Source organism: Rattus rattus, chromosome 11, assembly GCF_011064425.1.
Source record: "Rattus rattus isolate New Zealand chromosome 11, Rrattus_CSIRO_v1, whole genome shotgun sequence".
Lineage (NCBI taxonomy): Eukaryota > Metazoa > Chordata > Mammalia > Rodentia > Muridae > Rattus > Rattus rattus.
The window spans coordinates 72,899,163-72,911,942 of NC_046164.1; the positions used below are offsets into that span (position 1 = coordinate 72,899,163).

The 12,780-nt window shown below is 48.5% G+C and overlaps 2 protein-coding genes across 5 annotated transcripts in view; one reads left to right on the plus strand and one right to left on the minus strand.

Moving 5' to 3' along the window:
* On the minus strand, positions 1 to 6,792 carry C11H5orf52 (chromosome 11 C5orf52 homolog). Its single transcript, XM_032915936.1, has 3 exons — positions 6,482 to 6,792; positions 2,416 to 2,524; positions 1 to 771 (listed from the first exon to the last, which is right to left on the minus strand). The coding sequence occupies exons 1-3, from the start codon at positions 6,721 to 6,723 to the stop codon at positions 619 to 621; spliced, it is 504 nt and encodes a 167-aa protein (XP_032771827.1). The 5' UTR covers positions 6,724 to 6,792; the 3' UTR covers positions 1 to 618.
* Positions 6,515 to 12,780, plus strand: part of Dusp18 (dual specificity phosphatase 18) — a 21,778-nt gene continuing 15,512 nt past the window's right edge. For 2 of the 4 annotated variants that reach the window (XR_004389420.1, XR_004389421.1), the window contains exons 1-3: positions 6,515 to 7,214; positions 8,970 to 9,594; positions 9,698 to 9,826. Coding sequence is in view for 2 of the 4 variants with exons in the window: in XM_032915934.1 (XP_032771825.1) it covers positions 9,032 to 9,594; positions 9,698 to 9,749 (615 nt within the window). In the remaining 2 variants the exon portion in view is untranslated. Of the gene's footprint in view, positions 7,215 to 8,969; positions 9,595 to 9,697; positions 9,959 to 12,780 lie in introns of those variants that run through there. The other 2 variants (XM_032915934.1, XM_032915935.1) reach the window with 2 other exon arrangements.

A 12,780-nucleotide genomic window follows, 5' to 3' on the forward strand; every position in this document is an offset into this window, starting at 1 on the left:
TGACTCTTTCAGATAAGGAACAGGAACCCAGAGAGGTTTCAAGATCCTAGAGCTGGTAGGCTGCTGAATAGCATTGCCTGGTGCTTCACCCTGACCTCCTTATGACTCGGATAATGCACAGTTTATTACTCATCCTTTCCATTGAAGATGTCCACAGCCTCGGCGGAACCCGCAGATGCGTCACCTCGGGGGTGTGTGTACAACTGGGTGCTGAGCAGACCGAAATGAGGAGGGAAGGAAAGAAGATCGGACATGGTAGGAGGGGTAGACAATGTAGGGAGACAGAGAGACACACAGGAACAAGAGAAGGAAAAAACAGACGGCTTAAGTTTCCATGTTTGCACAAACCAAGGAGACTGGCTTGCCTCTGCCTCTTCCACCGAGCATGGGTAGCTGTAGGGATTTCACAGGGATAGAGGGGTTGGCGTGGAGCAAAGCAGGTTAGAACTGGTGCGTTTTGCGCTCCTATCCTATCCGCAGCTTTTCTTTTATTGCTCTACTGTTGTGGAGACCAGCATGCTCTGGGGCTGCTCCGCTCTCACCAGGGCGGTTTTGTGTTCCTGGGGCAGATCATTCTGCCACGGTTCACAGTTGTTGGCTCGCCAGCTCAGTCGAGCCTCAACAGACCCGTTTCCTATCCAAGTACTGCTGGGTGCTCATGGAATCCCGCCTCCAGCGCATCATCTTTCTCAGCTGGTCGGTCATGAACTTCTTTTTCAGGTGGTCGTACAAGTAGCTCATCTTCCTCTTGGTCTTGTCAGAGGCTTTCATCTTATGAAAAACAGAGGTGGATTTGGGATAAACAAGTCACTTCGTAGCAAGAGACATCCGAGGCTGCTGACCTGACCTACCAGTGGCAAGGTGCCTGTTAGACCCGATTTCCATCCCACAAAACAGCTTGGACTACAGGGAACCTCAGTTTCCCTTTTCATAAAGCCTGGGCACCAAGCTGGGTAGACTACTGTGGTGTTCTCTGATGCTGTGCAGCTGAGGAACCTTGTTTCAACCTTAACAATCTGAAGACTGAGCTTAAGGAATAGGTATTTTGGGGGCCAGGAATGTAGCTCAATTATGGAGAACTGGCCTAGTGTGAAGCCCTGGATTCAATGCCTAACACCATAAAAATAAGTAATAAGTATATGAAAATCATGTGGGAATGTAGAAATGGAGGTCATGGGAGCAAGGAGGTTCACCTTGGTTTGGAGTTTGGTTTGTTTCCCAAGACAGTTGCCCTGGCTATCCTGGAACTCACTCTATAGACCAGGCTGACCTCGAACTCAGAGACTGAGATTCTGTGTCTCCCAAGTGCCAGATTAAAGGTGTGTGCTGCCTATGCCCGCCTTCTATCTTGCTTCTTTCTCCTTCCAAAAATCCTCCCACGGTGTCCCTGTTTACCCGCTGCACTGTTTACATACTATCTGTGACTTCTAGCTCCGAGTGTCTACCTAACCCATGTCTACAGTTACCTGCCACAGCCTGTCATCATCGGGAGTTCTAGCTTCATCCTGTCCATAATTCCTGTGCTGTGGTCTGGGAGGACAAATCCTTAGCTTACTCACTCAGTGAGCGCTACAATGACCGGGCTGCAGGAGGGAATGTGGGAGCCAACTGCAGGTAAACCCCCCCTCAACTACAATGTAATCAGGGTGTAAGATAATGTTCAACTATTTCTAAGCCCGGTAGACAGTGACACACCCCTAAAAGAAATCGAGACTTTAGATACAGACAGCAAGAGCTATGGAGGAGGCTGGGAAGAGTCGGCTACCCTGTCCTACCTGTTACATGAACTCACGTCCTCTAGTTTGCTTAAACCAGTTCAGATTTACATTACAGAACCCATAACTAGAAGAGTTTCAAACCCTGTTTTACAAATAAAGTGTTTAAAACTGGACTATCTCTGAGTCCTAACCTATTTTGCCAGACCATAGCATGAGACATCTAACAGAACATACATGGAGCCCGACCCTGTTTGTGTCTTGTCCTGGGTTTGCTGCTGTTGTTGCTAGCTTCGGTTCTCCTCTGGAAATGGGATAACTTTTATAAGAAAAAAAAACAAAAAAAAACCTAACCACGTAGTGCTGATGCCAACGCGAACCGTGAGCCTGTAGTTCTGCATGAATGATAACGCGTTTTGAGGAGACGAGACATAAGCTAAGGGGCACGGTCGTTCCATCTGCTATGCAGAGTAAGTGTGATACCTTGGGCAAGACACCAATCCCATGTGTCACCATCTCCTCTGTAAAGATGGGGCCTGACTTCAAACACTTTCATGGCCCCCTATGAGCTCAAAGAGCTGAGAGCTCCACTTCTAACCCAGGAGACACAGGCAACCAGCAAGGGAGGAAGGAAAGATGAGGAGTGTGAACTGGTCAGGCCACTAATAGGCTCCAGCCCAGACCCTGGTGGGCACTTTACCTCCATCTCATAGACGCGCTGTGCGTTGAGGTTGTCCCGAATAATCACCCGAGACAAATGGCTCTTGGGTAACATTTTCTTCACATTTGCATCACTGGTATTAATTAAGCTAGAGGAGAGAGGGGAAGATGGGATAGGTTAGACAGCAGGATAGGTCAGAGAGCAGCTCGAGGCCTGATTTGATAGGTGCTGGAATGGTGGAAGACACCTCTTTGGGTTTATTTAGTTTTTCTTTTGGAGACAGGGTTTTGCTATGTTGCTCTGGCTGGTCTGGAACTCACTGTAGACCAGGCTAGCCTAGAACTCATCGAGATCCACCTATCTCTGCTTCCCAAGTACTGGGACTAAAGGCATGTGCCACCACACCTGGGTTTCAAGAGAAGTGGTTTTCTCATTTTCGGAGGAGTGAGGAAAGCATTCTAAGTTTTGCCTGTAGACAAGGTATGCTAAAAGGCTGTTTTCCTGAGCACGGGATGGGGGTGGGGGACAGGAAGGTCCAATGCAGTCCACAAGAGAGGTGGCAACAGAGTCCTCAGAATTATGACTGTTATTTAAGGGACTCTGGCCAGCTCCAGTGGGTAGAGCATGGCTCTGGTAGGCCTCGCCTTTCTCCCCCATTTCCTCTGCCTTGCTAAAAACAGATCACATCTCTAAACTGGCCCCCAAGATCTGGTCCCTTATTTGGCCACTTCCTCCTCCTGAAGCTGACTACCCAGGTCCAGCTATCAAAATATTGAAGTCCAGGAATTAAAAACCCCCTTCGGCTCACCTAATATTAACATGCCCAACAAAACTTAAACACCCATCCTAGCACATGGTTCCCCATTGTACCTTTATAAGCCACTATTTCCTATGTGCCAAGTCGGTCTCCTCTCAACCCAGAGGCAGCCCTTTGCCCTTCAGGATAAATACCTCTGTCCCATCTCCTCTGTTCCCTTCCCCTTCTCCCTCATCCTCTATCGCCTGTCTTTGTCTCCTATTTCCTGCCTTCTGTCACTCTGGAGCAAATAAATCTCTGTGCTGAAAACTTGGTCTTGGGGGTCCTGAGCCAATACTTTCCCTAGCAGCTATTGTCATCACTGTTCCTCTGTGGAGGTGCTGGTGTGGAGCCTGGGGCTGCAAATGCTAGTCAAGCACTCTCCGGTTGAGCAACCCCCCAAAATGCTGAGTGGTCAGGTCAGTGAGAAAATGTGGGGTAAGAGCAAAGGTGTGGAGGTCTTTGATGGATAAAATTTGGAAGGTAGAGGTAAAAGATGAATTTGAGGGCTGGAGAGATGGCTCAGTGGTTAAGACTACCGACTGCTCTTCCAGAGGTCCTGAGTTCAAATCCCAACAACCACATGATGGCTCTCAACCATCGGTAATGGGATCCAATGTCTTCTTCTGGTGTGTCTGAAGACAGCAACGGTGTACTCATATATAATAAATAAATCTTTTAAAAAAAGAATTTGAGAGAGGAAGAGGTGGGGAGCTCTTCCTTCACAGCCTAGATCTAAGGGGGATCTGGGAGGAGTTGGGGAGAGGAGAACAGGATAGGAAAAATAAAGGGAAAAGAAAACTGGCTGTGTTGGTTCATGTCCGTGAGCTCAGCACTTGGGAAGCTGGAAGCAGGAAGACAGGGAGCTCAAGACCAGCCTAGGCTACACAGGCAACTGTCAAAGGGAAAGGAAGGAAGGAAGGAAGGAAGGAAGGAAGGAAGGAAGGAAGGAGATAAGGGAGGATTTAGGTGGACACAGATTTAGCTAGTAAGTAAAGTCTAAAGGAAGAGTTTGGGAAATGTTTAAAAATGAGGAAAGTTTGCTGTGTTACAGGACTTTTGAGGACTCTGAGGAGTGTTCCAGTCATCACTTTGACACGACAAGACAACAATGCCACTGATCAAGTTTACTCTCAAGAACCAAGTTAATGTTTCAGTTTGCTACGTCATGCTGTGTTGGATGTTGGTATCCATAGGCATCCTGGGCCCTGTGGCATCAGTGGTTGGAGACACCTACACGAGTAAGAAGTGTGGAGCAATATGAACGGAGTGGGCAACTAGGAATGAGTTGGTAGAGTGTGTTAGCACATACATGGTTCTGATAATCTCCAGCATCAATAAAAACTCACCTGTAATCCCAGCACTTGGGAGGCAGAAGCCGGAGAGTCAGAAGTTCAAGGCCGTTCTTAGTTACTTTATGAATTTAAGCCAACCTGGCCACCTGTCTCAACAAACAACAGATGATGTTGCCAGCCTGTAGGGTCTTATGTTTTTGATAATTTAGTTACAGTATGAAGTGTTTTTCAGTGGTTTTCCCCATTTAAAAAACAACTGTTCACACATTCTAAAACTTGGAAGCCAAGTGGACAACTGTGCTAAGTCAGTTGATAGAATACATATAACCAAGTATGAACAACTTGGTATAATAACTAGGCAGGAAAAAAACAGATCACTAAACAGTGAGTTTTTGTGTTGTATTTTAAATATAACACGCATATACTTAGATATGTATTATCTTAGCCTATCAGTTGCTGTGATAACATATTGACCCAAAACAACTTGAAGAGAGTGTTCACTTTCAGCTTACAGATTACAGTCCCTCATCGAGAAAGGCCAAGGCAAGACTCAAGGTGGGAACCTGAAATCAGGAACTAAAGCAGAGACCACGGTGGAAGGCTGCTTACTGGCCACTTTTCATGGCTTGCTCAACTGGCCTTCTTATACAACTCACCCACCTGCCCAGGTATGACACTGCCCACCGCCTACATCCCCCACATCGATCATTAGGAAAACGCCCAGCAGGCCATCAGCTGTAGGCAATTCCCCGACTGAGGTTCCCTCATCCTAGGTAATTCTAGTTGGTTTCAAACTGATAAAACTAACCAGCACAGGTAAACATCACAATGTTAACAGTCATCATCTCTAGTCGTTCGGTTTGCTGTCCTGACTTCTGTTTGGTTCGTTGTTGTTGTTGAGTGTACATTGCTTTTGCAATGGTTCACAAACCAATTTAAAGGAAACCAGAGAAATGACGGATAGGCTGGTGAAGTGTTCCCGAATACGGAAAGGGAAAAACCACACACACCTGAACTGACTGAAACAGAAATGGCTGATACAGGAATAGAAGGAACAAACCTGAACGCTTACACTAAACTCAGACTCCATTGGTTAGCACATCAGAATAAGATCATCATGAAATACACATTTATAATTAGACCAAACAACAACAACAACACAACAAACCCCAACAAACAAAAAGATGGACATTTTTTGACAGGGTCTCATGTATCCAGGTTGATACATGGGGGGGTGGGTGGTGGGTGGGGAAGGTCAGGAATTTACACGCAATTCTAAATCCTATTTTCAACCAAAAAAAAGCCTAAATATTTAAAGATCCTCTTTACTCAGTAATGCACCAAATTTATCAATATTGGAAATGTAGGGGTTGGGGATTTAGCTCAGTGGTAGGGCGCTTGCCTAGGAAGCGCAAGGCCCTGGGTTCGGTCCCCAGCTCCGAAAAAAAAAAAAAAAAGAAAAAGAAAAAGAAAAAAAGAAAAAGGAAATGAAAACAGGAGAAAGATTGTAAGTAGTCTCTATCAAGTAAAAGATGGTAAGTTTTGAACCAGTTGTGCTTCCATAATAAATCCTCTGTAGGGTTTATTACATCCTTGGCTGACGCTGGGAAAGGGGTTGAGGAGGGGGACAGAATTAGAGCCAGACAATGGGGAACTGAAGGCTTTTGCAGGACACTGGAGAATGGAAAGGCCTGGCGTTGTCAAGTAAATTGGAGCCTGAGACCTGAGCTTTACCAGGCGTCACGTCAAAGTGCGCTCGGCGCACGATGTCAAGCCTACAGTAAGCTCGTGTCAGGATTCATTCGGAGGGCTGGAAATGGCACAGCGCCTTCGGCCCAGAGACTGGGCTTCTGAGCGTCCTATGGGGTTGGCATGGGTCTGAAAAATCCGGACAGTGCTGCGAGCTAAGGAACTCGTATGGGCGGGAGGTCGGGGGTGGGCAACATGAGTCTGAAAGCTTGGATTCCCTTAGGGTTCCCGGGTCTGACAACTGCTTTATAAACCCGAGCCACACCTGAATAACAACTTGGGGATTGGGGACCGCGGCCGCAGGAAGTAGATCTGCGGTTGGACGTTGAGGCCAATATCCGGCTGGCTATCTGTTCTCTCGCGCCGGAAGTCCGAGCCAGAAGCGATGGTCTCACTCGAAACGTCCTCGTAATCCGAGCCCAAGTCCCACTTGACGGAAGGCCTTTTGGGCTGTGTGGAGGGCTCTGGCGGACTAGAATCAGAAAAGCTAGCAAAGCGGAATACCATGATGGAAGGACGAGGACACGGAGCGACTATCTACACAGGAGCCTAAGGCGGAGCGCTGCGCGTTGCCAGGGAAACGTACAGGGCAGAGGGACCTGCAGGCGGACCTCGTGACAGTGTTTTGGCGTTCTTTGTGACTCTCAGCTGGGCGTGTTGCCTAGGAGACAGACGGGCGAGTGGGCGGGGCGTGCAGGCCATGGGCAGAGCAATGGTCCTTCCGGTTGCTTGGCGCGTTTCCGTGGAGACGGGCGGGTCCGCTCTGCTGCAGCCCACCCGGCTTTTCGGAGGCGTTTGGGAACTGCGCGAGTCCGACGAGGTACAGAATCAGTCGCGGGGGTTCCTGTAGGCCCAGAACTGTCCATTGTTCCGCGAGGAGAAGTCGTTGCCACTGAGATCCGGAATCATGAAGGGCCCTCTCTGTTTTAGAGACGGTCGCCCGCGGCTCCGCCCTGCAGTTGCTTCCTGAAAGATTTCCGGGGTACTGAGGGAAGGAGGTAAGATCGTGTGAGTCTTGTCTCTGTGTTGAGAGGCCAACTCTCTAGGATGCTTCCTGGGCTTGATGTGGCACCTCCCACTCATCTACTTGTGGACTCTGTTTCACGTTTATAACCCGGAATTTAACCAACGCCCCACCTATATTTGCCAACTTTCTCCAGAAAGTGTAATCCACCAGAAATATCAGCCTTCAGAACTTGCTGTCCGATAATGAACAAAACTGGTTTTCCTCGAGTCTCAAGTTTCAGGGGTACAAATTAGATGTCAAAGACCTCATTGGTTGTAGAGTGAGAAAACAAAGGTGACGAGGTTTGTTTCCTCTTTTCCCCCTTCTCCCTAGTTCTTCCTCCCCCTCCCCCTCTTCGGTCCTGAGAGTTTCAGTAGTCAGGCTGATCCGGAACATCCAATCTTCTTGCCTCAGCTTCCAGGTCAGCTCTACCATGCCCTACTGTCTGTGACCACTTCCTACTCTCTTTGCAACACTATAACCCCAAGCCTGAAACAAATGCCCTTAGTTGTCATTCCCACAAAGCTTTGCATTTTAACTTTACTACAAGCACTTGTAGTACCTCCCGTTCATCGGTTCATCCGTCTGTCTTTATGAGGTAGGCGTGCTGCCCCTATCGACCAACAGTTTAAAGACCCCATTTGACTTTATTTTCTATTCTGAAATTGCATAACACCCCACTCTGGACGGTAGAACATTCGTTCCATTGAGCTAAGCCAAGAAGGTCTGTGGATTCTACAGATAGAAAAGGACTGAAGAGAGCAGAAACAAAACCATCCGGTCACTTGGAAGTCACATTCCTTGGAAAGCAGGGACAGTTGAAAAATAACTGGTGGGCCTGAGGTTACCTTGAATGACTTTTCATTATGAGGAGATTAAGATAGGCGTTGTCCTTGTGCTAGCTGAAACTGGCCTGCCTGGGAAATCCTGATTTTTCAAAGGTTAATTTAAAACAACAACAAACAACGAAACAGCTTTGTTTCCGTGACAAAGACAAAACTAAATCAAAACAAAACAAAAAAAAACCCTGTAATTTGTTTCCTTGGCTCGCTGTTGGGGGGCGGGGCCCATGAAACAAAGGCCCCCACCTTCCTCTTCTACCTCCTGAATATCATGTTCCAGGTGAACATCACAGAGCCTCTTCTCCACTTGCTCTCAGTTGACTTAGAGGTCATTACTGTTGGAAGTCACACAGCTGAGCAGAGAACATGGAACGTTTCCCACTAGCTAGCTCTGCTGTAGATGGCACCAGTTGTGTGGGCATTCTTCAGGGACCGGGACCCCTTTTGGCTGAGAACAGCTAGACTTGCTGACTGGTTATGAGAAGATGGAAAGGCTTGGCATAGCATTCTCCCTCTTGTCGCCCTTAACCTTTGGGTCCAGTTCTACTTACGGTAATAGGAACATGTCTACCCCAATGTTCTTTCAGCAGCTGTACTCCCTCAGCTCCTAACCACCCTCTTTCTCCTGGATCCACCCAAGTAAACCCAAGGCCCACCCCTTCCATTGTTCAGTCTCCCTGGCCATGGCTGACCTCCCTTCCTCCAGTGTTTCCTTTGTGAAAGGACCCCCAGCGCTCAGGCAATGGTTCTGGCTTTCGATGTGAACATTGGTGTAATCACTGAGTTCTCTGCTGTACTTTTACATCGATGATCAAAGGACTGCCTCTGACCTTAGACACCCAGCCATCCCCTTCCCAGAAGTCTTCTGGGTTCTTAACCTCCAAACTTCCTCCTCCTTCTTGCAGGGTTCATAGCCTAGCAGAAAGATGAAAGCTTAACACGTCACCAACTGTTGACCTCCACCTTGATGACTTCACCTTGGAGTGCCTGCCCAGTTCAATTCCCACAGCCCTCAATCAGTGGCCTCTCACAGATCACCAAGAGCCTGTTTATCAGCAATGGTGCGGCTGCCAACGACAAGCTCCTACTGTCCAGCAATCAGATCACCACGGTGATCAATGTCTCAGTAGAGATAGCGAACACCTTCTATGAGGACATCCAGTACGTGCAGGTGCCTGTGGTGGATGCGCCCATCGCGCACCTCTCCGATTTCTTCGACCCCATCGCTGACCACATCCATTCGGTGGAGATGAAGCAGGGCCGAACGCTGCTGCATTGCGCTGCTGGCGTGAGTCGCTCGGCCGCCCTGTGCCTCGCGTACCTCATGAAGTACCATGCCATGTCCCTCCTAGATGCCCACGCTTGGACCAAATCACGCAGGCCCATCATCCGGCCCAACAGTGGCTTTTGGGAGCAGCTCATCCATTATGAGTTCCAGTTGTTTGGCAAGAATACGATGCAGATGGTTAACTCTCCCATGGGACTGATCCCCGACATCTACGAGAAGGAGACCCGTATGATGATTCCACTGTAAGCCAGCCCGCCAGCTCCTGAACTGGGGTCGGTCATACAGCTCTTGTCATTAACAGCACCCCGAGGTCTAAACCTGAACATTCTACTTTTGTTGCTACAGGAGTACACCAGATGGTGCTTTTCATAAGGGCAAGGAAAAAGCGTTGCTATGACATTTACCCTCGTAATCCAGCCAGGTTTGGTGGTACATGCCTGTAGCCTCAGATTGCTGAAGCAGGAAGATGACAAGGTGAGTTTGAGGCCAGCCTAGGCTATATATGAGACCCCGTCTCAAAAACAAAAACCAACAAAAGAAAATCCCCAACAAGTGCTATCCTCTCATCTATGTTTTTAGAGATTAAATTTATTGCTTATAACACAGTGAAGGTAACTTCTCCATGAGTGGTAGGTTGCTGGGTGGGTGGGGTGGAGCGGGCAAGTGGTGCCAGGCCATAAAAACCAATGCCCAGTTGCATATGTCGAGCTTGGGTTCCTGCAGCCCTTCTCGAGATGACCAACCCAGAGATGAATCTGCCAAAATACCCACCTCGTTCATTCAGAGGCAGAGCCTTAAGCATTCTGGTGCTCTCCGATGTCTCACAGTAAGTGCCAGCCTACTACATTAGGGGCCTTCAAGCAGGGCTCCAGAGGCTGCCCCTTCTACCTTTATTTACCTCAGTGGCCCAATTCTGGTCTTCTAGATCAGATTCACACAGTGCTTGGATCATGGTGGTGCCCAGATCAGCTATCCTCCCCATACACAGGCCTTTGTTTATACACGTCCTCAGAAGCCTCTGTGTGAGAGAGAAGAAGGTCTAGTTCCCCATAGCCTTTGCCAGAGCTCTCCCTTTGCAACCTAGGAATCCTGACACAAGGCCTCATGCAGAATTGCAGACCACGAGATCCAGGGTCCCAGACTGGCTGACTGTTGAGGAACTGTGAGGACAGAGGTCAGAACAAGTGAGTTGTCCCTAGTAGGCCCTAGTAGTGTGACTCAGGGCTGCTCAGAAGCCTTTGCTGTCAGGGTCTGATTCAAGAAGGCTTCGTTTGGCTTAAACCGTGGTCCCAAGTAGCCCAGGCTGTGTAACCTCGAGCATCTGTCTCCTTGCCTGTACTTTAGGAAGGCTGGGCTCACAGGTATGTGCCACCTTGCCCAGGAAGAAAAGGTTTATTTGACTTGTATGTTGCTCTGTCATAAAGAAATAAGGCTTGCTCCCCATGGCTTGCTCAGTGCCACCTGCCCAAGTAGCACAACCACAGTGGACTAGGCCCTCTCACATCAAGAAGCCCCCTTGGTGGAGGGTCCCTTGTCCCAGGTGACTCCAGTTTGTCACACTAACAAACACTAAGTCTAACATAGAGCTTTTCAGAGCATTTAGGAGGCAAACAGCACAACTGTCCTGTTGGGGTTGCTATGGTGCCATGCATTCCAAGAGCTATGGGGAACTAGACCTTCCCCATGTGTGAGTCGGGTTCTCAGCAGGCACAGAACTGGTACGGTGAAGAAAAATGAAAAGTTTGTTAATTTAATGTTTGGTGAAATAGTAACCAACTTGTCTTCTGCCTGAGAGGCTGAGAGGCCAACAGTTGCTTGGCCCTTGAGGCTAGGTGCCCAGCAGTGGGAGCAGTCCCCCAGTGGCTGTCTCTCAACGGAGAGGCCCACAGCCCAGGAGCTGCTCGGTCTACAAGGCTGGGACATCAGCAATCCCGACTTGGCAGCAAAAACCCGAGGCTTCCTGAAAGGTCACTCATCCTTAGTCCAGAGAAGCCTGGAAAGACTGGTTTTGATGCCAGTGGAGAGGATCAATCAACTGAGCGGCAAGCGGGAAGGCCGAGAGGTCTTCAGGCCCTCACGCCCTCCTTACCCGAGCTACTTCCCACCCATTAAAGGCAACTGGGCAAATTCTCCTGCTGTGGCTCCCTGTCAGTGATTCTGATCTGTGACAAGTTGACTTTAAACAAATCACTACACTCCCTAGATCTACCCTTGCCCCATTTTCACAGAGGGACTGCCCGGGGGGAGAGGGGGTTGGAATGAGGCAGTCAGGAGAGGAGGAAGCTAACTGCTGCTCTAGACTCCTGTCATCCCTCAGCAAGAACAACCCCACCCCTACTCACCTCACAGCCGCAGGGTGGCTAAGCCCCCGACACCTCACCTTTCAGAAGAAGCAGCCCCCACCCAACAGACTGGTGTGACAGAGCCCCCGCCATGCAACTCTCTTGGTAGGAACACAGAATCGTTTTTAAAAACTTTATTCAAGTCTTTTGGTCATTAAAAGAAGATATTTGAAGGCGGAGAGATGGCTCGGTGATTGTGAGCACTGACTGCTCCTGCAGAGGACCTGGGTTTGATTCCCAGCACCCACTTAGTGGCTCACAACTGTCTATGGCTCCAGTACCAAGGAACCCATTGCTCTTTTCTGGTCTCCTAGACACCAGGCACACAGACAGACAGTAGGGAAATACATGCAGTACACATACATATATGTAGGGAAAACACTCGTACACAGAAAATAAAAATAAATCTTTTTTTAAAAAACCTAAATTAGCACATAAAATTAACTCAAATTCAAAGTTCTCTGGGTCAACCGACCCTAATTGGACTCAAACCTAAGGCCTCACACGTGCTAGGCAGATGCTCCACCACAAAGCTAATCCCTCGTCCAGTTCTCTGACATTGGTTTTGGGTCAGGGTCTCCCTACGTAATTCTGACTGCCCTGTAACTTGACACGTAGTCTAGGATTGCCTCCAATTCAGATCAGCCTGGAGCACAGATTCATATATTTATCACAAATCAGGACTCTGGCAGTTCTACTGCACAAAATATCCTGTCCAGGGTCCCTTTTGTGGTCAGATCCCCAGCCCAACCCTGCAGTCTCTGATAAGCTTGTACCTGTGTGGATCCTATGGGTTTATCGCTACTCGGTGCAGCCTGGAGTGCACATTTCTCACAGCCGCACGTCTTTGCTCTATGGTGTTGCGTGTGGCTATGCCACTCTGGCCTCAATGAAGCATACTTGAGTAGTTAGTTTTAGGGGATTGTAGATACAATTACTATAAACATGTGTATGCAGGTTGCTGTACGTGTGGACATACATTTCCATTTCTCTAGGGTGTGGACGACGGAATGAGATATTAGTCATGTGATAATGGTGTGTGTAACCATCTTTATGTTTAAAATGCTAACCTTACAGAGTAGCCCT